At 39.4% G+C, this 5,000-nt stretch overlaps 1 protein-coding gene across 1 annotated transcript in view; it reads right to left on the reverse strand.

Annotated features, from left to right (window-relative positions):
• Positions 1-1,256, reverse strand: part of LOC115211013 (beta-microseminoprotein) — a 14,358-nt gene extending 13,102 nt beyond the window's left edge. Inside the window, exon 1 of the mRNA XM_029779856.2 lies at positions 740-1,256. Coding sequence (XP_029635716.1) covers positions 740-842 — 103 coding nt within the window. The 5' untranslated portion in view covers positions 843-1,256. The remainder of the gene's footprint in view (positions 1-739) is intronic.
• Between the last annotated feature and the right edge of the window lie 3,744 nt (positions 1,257-5,000).

The raw sequence follows: 5,000 nt of genomic DNA on the forward strand, positions 1-5,000 counted from the left end.
ACATACATACATACATACATACATACACAAATTCGGAAAATATATATACATATATATATACTTTTACAAGAAGCAGCAATGATAGTGATCTCGAAATTTCTGCTTTCATGACATCATCAATCTGTGTTATAAGAAGAACCCAGATGTATCACAGTTCGACGGAGAGTAGTAGGCCAAAATTTCGAAGTCACTGTCACCCTTCCTCTCTCAAAACTACAATAGATATGCATCCTACATAAGGTATTGAGTAATACTGCAGTTTAAAGTTAAATTTCTTGTATTGTTACTCCAAATAAAAAAAAACCTTACATAAAAACAAATATATATATTCTCAGCCAGGAACAAACAGTGTAGTTACGAAGCGCGCTTTGAAACCACATAGATTTGAGTTCATTCCCACTGCGTGGCACCTTCGGTGAATGTCTTCTTCTACAGTACTGGGCTAACCAAAGCTTTCTGAATGAATTTGGTAGGCAAAAACTGCGTATGACTGTATGTATGTTTGTGTGTCGTTGTGTTTCTGTTTGTCACTTCACAACGCTTGTCAACCGGTGTTAGTGTAGTTACGTCACCTTAACTTAGTGGTTTCAGCAAAAGAGACCGAGAGGTAAGTACCAGACTTTAAAATAAGCACTGACGTCGCTGATTTCTTTCGACTAAAACCTTTCAAGGCGGCATCACAGCATGGCTGCTGTCCAATGACTGAAACAAATAAAGGGTAAGAGCTTTCAAGACTTACTTGTGAATTCCGTGTTGGCATTTTGTTCATAACAAAAGCTAGCCGTTGGTTTGAAGATGGAGCAGAAACTAACACAAAGCAATATCAGACCCAACTGATACATCTTTCGGATGAGGATAAATGATGAGGTCTCCTCCTGTAATTGATTTTCTTTGCTCTGCTTATCCTCTTTTTGTTGGTAATATAAAAATGATTGGACGCTGGGCCTATGTAGGAATTCAATATCTTATCGCCTCCGAAATTATCAATATTTGTTTTGTTCAGAAATCAATATTTATAATTCTCTTTGTTACTTGATAAAGTCTGAGATATATTCTGGAAGTTTATCGATGACTTCTTCTGCAGATGAAGATGGAATTGACTTGGTAGGTGTCTCAACTGATTGCAAGACAGACTAAAATCGTTCTTGTAGCGTTAGTAGGCGTTTGTAATTCTGAATAACAAAAGGAGTACAAATGGAGACTTTAAAATGAAGTCGAGTGTTAGGCACTCATGAAAGTGAATGTGCTTCAGATGGTTGGGTGAAATTAAAAGCCAGCCGTGCCAAGTATTGTGTGGTACCAGGCAGAACCTCCTCCACCTGATTTTAGATTCTTAGATTCAAGTGAAGAATGAATATTGGTGAAAGTGGCGGTGGATGTATTGAATGGTAAGGATATGGGGAGGGTGGATAATTTGAGAGGAAATAAAGTGAGGTAAAGGAAGGGAGTAAGCAAGAAAAAGAGAGAGAGAGAGAGAAAGAGAGAGAAATAGACGACTGAAGACAAATATTGAGACAAAAAATTATAGTAAAACTATGAGACGGAAGATGAGAGTGAGTTCGATAGATAGAGAGAGAGAGGAGAGGGAGGGAGTTATGGAAAGAAAGAGAGAAAGATAAAACAGAGAAATAGAAGGTGAGAGAATGCTATATATATTGGCGAAGAATTTGTGTTTATTTGGAGAGAAAGGTGAGAGAATGCTGGAATATGAATATTTTAGGAGAGAATGAAAGAGAGAGAGATGGGGAGAGAGAGAAAGAGAGGAAGACGTTGGAAGAGGAAGAAATATAGAAAGAGGGGCGAGAGAGTGTGAAAGTAAAGGTTGGAAGGGAGAGGATGAGAGAGAGACCACAGAGAGAGGCGGAGAGAGAGAGATAGAGTGAAAGAGGCGCAGAGAGAGAGAGGCACAGAGAGAAGCAAAGGGAGGGAGAGGCACAGAGAGAAGCAAAGGGAGGGAGAGGCACAGAGAGAGGCGGAGAGAGAGAGAGATAGAGTGAGAGAGGAGCAGAGAGAAACTAGAGTGCGAGAGAGAGACTGGAAGAAGAAGAAAGAGAGAAGTGAAAGAAAGAAAGAAAGAAAGAAAGAAAGAATGAGAATTTCAAGACTGAAAGAGCAAGGGAAAGAGAAAGAGAAATGAAGAGAGAGAGAGATAATGAAAGTAGAAGAGAGAATGAGAAATTAAAGAGAAGAAAACAGAAAGAGAGAAAAGTGCAGATGAAGAGAGAGAAAAAAGAAAGAGAAGAGACAGAGAGAAGGAAAGAAAGAGATGTTTCTGTAAATAAAAAGTGGTGGCTTTCAGAAAATGAACTGAAATAAATTTTGAGAATTATTAATAAAATAGTGATTGCTGAGTAAGATATTGATTTAATAATAAGATAAGTCCTGATCAGAGACTGGCCTGAGTTCCAGGTCAACGTTAAGAGTCTGTATTACTTGGAGGTCAAATTTTGGCTTTTGCTCTTCTGGAAATCCATAAAATAATGTACCAGTCATTTAATGGCGTCTGTTTAACTGAATACCCCTTCATGGCCCATCAACAAAATACACCATAAACAAACATGTGAGCTCGTGTAGAACATTAGAAATATATATACATACATACATACATACATACATACATACATACATACATACATGCATGCATGCATACATACATACATACATACATGCATGCATGTATACATACATACATACATACATACATACATACATATATGCATGCATGCAAGCATTATGCGTGTGTGTATGTGCGTGCGTGTGTGTGTGGTGTGTGTGTGCGTGTGTGTGTGCGTGTGTGTGTGTGTGTGTGTGTGTGTGTGTGTAAGTTGTAATAATGAAGCCAAATCAAATAGTGATGTTTTGACATCATTTAATACATACGTTTCAGGTTTTCGTAATATATAGTAGGAAAAGCATCCGTTACGTAATACCTTCCTCATTTCAATATATAAATGAGTATATGCATGTATGTATGTATGTATGTATGTATGTATGTATGTATGTATGTATGTATGTATGTGTGTGTGTTTGTATGTATGTATGTATGTATGTATGTATGTATGTATGTATGTGTCCAATGCCATTTCCTACATATCAGGTTTTATAGCAGAGTGACATTCTCCTAGAGACATGGCTCAAGGAGAGACATGCCTCACCTCCGGTGGTCTTTCAGCATGCCGGACACCATCCTGGAATTGGACATTTGGGGGATCTTTGGTTTGTGCTAGAGATCATGACACTCCCATATCCCTGAGCCAGCGACTCATATTGGCACCAGACATCTTGCTCCGGCTTGTCTCTGGATTATGTCAATAAAGTGGAGAGGGTCTATGAGGTGTTGTGCAAGCCTTATTGGACCTAAATCTCTGCACAGGCATTGCTGACCTCTGCTCAATACGTGCTGCTTCCACTCCCTATATATATATTTATTTTATTTTCAGTATATATGTATCTTTATTTTTAGTATATATTTATATATATATATATTTTTTTATTTTTAGTATATATTTATTTTATATTCATTCGGAAGTCCTGCGGCGATGGGAAGGTGGTGAAGCATGTAGACCTGACGTGTTGGAAGCATGTGGTCAGCGACCTGCACGTAGGCAGCCCATATTAGATATAAAGTCTTCTCCTTGTCGCCAGATGCCGAGGAATGCCGACTGGCCCTCTTCTCTCTTTCACTCTAATCATCATCTGGAACTTTGCTCTTCCCATGCTGCAGTATTTTCAATGCTGGACAAGCGAGTTTGAAGTTCTTTCCTCAACACGGCATCATATATCTTGTGGGCACTCAGATGCTGAGGAATGCCGACTGGCCCTCTTCTCTCTTTCACTCTAATCATCATCTTTCGTGACCAGGTTCTTCAATATGCTGCTAATACAGTGGGATATGCTACTATCAGACACAGAGACTGGTTTGATGAAAATGATGCTGAAGTTCAGCGATTATTAGCTGTAAAGCGCCATGCCCACAATGTATTGCTGCACAGAGGACTTTCAGCTGTGCAGCGAAATCTAGCACTTGCCAACTATAGCAGTGTAAAATCACTACTGCAGCGATCTCTCAGGAAGATGCAGAACGCTTAGTGGGAAGATATTGCTCGTGATGTTCAGGATGCTGCTGATGCAAATGACAGCAAGAAGCTTTACCATCGTATGAAGCAAGTTTATGGGCCAAAGAGCTCTGCATCATCTCCTTTGCTTTTCAATGAGTCTTCTACTCCATTTACTAAATCAACAGAAATCACAGATCGCTTGATTGAACACTCCTCTGAACTCCTAAAGCATGAGTAAGTTGTGGATGAAACAGTGATTGATACTAGGCAACAAAGAGCTATCATCGCCTCTTTAAATTCTACGCTTTTATTAGATGAGGTAATGACAGCAATAAGTAAACTGAATCTCGGTAGGGCACAAGGAAAGGATGGAATTTGTGCTGAGGTCTTGCGATTTGGTGGTGATTACATCATACAGTCTCTTCATGAACTTATTAGTGCAGTCTGGAGGGATGGTGCAATGCCTAAGCACTGGAAGGATGCAATTATTCTTCCTCTCTATAAAGAAAAAGGAGCCAGAACAATGTGTGGTAACTACAGAGGTATTGCTCTACTATCAGCTGCTGGCAAAGTTCTGGCAAATATTCATGTTACCCGCCTGAATGGGTGTTTCGTAAATGATGTCCTATCTGAATCTCAATATGGCTTCCGATCAAGTAGATGGACAATGGATATGTCAAGCAGGGTGACATCCTTGCTCCAACTCTCTTTTCTTTATACTTTGCTGCTGCTTTTACTCATGCTTTTGCTAAGGTTAGCTCTCGGGAATATGTGTCAGGTATTGATCTTCTGGCCACGACTTTAATCTGCACCGATTTGCTGCCAATTCAAAAGTTTTCCAGTCTCTTATTCATGACCTCCTTTATGCAGATGACTGTGACTTAGTCACTCATACAGTGGATGACATGCAAATACTTATGAATCGTATTTCTGCTTCTTGCA

This window comes from Octopus sinensis, linkage group LG4, assembly GCF_006345805.1.
Source record: "Octopus sinensis linkage group LG4, ASM634580v1, whole genome shotgun sequence".
In the NCBI taxonomy this organism is placed as follows: domain Eukaryota; kingdom Metazoa; phylum Mollusca; class Cephalopoda; order Octopoda; family Octopodidae; genus Octopus; species Octopus sinensis.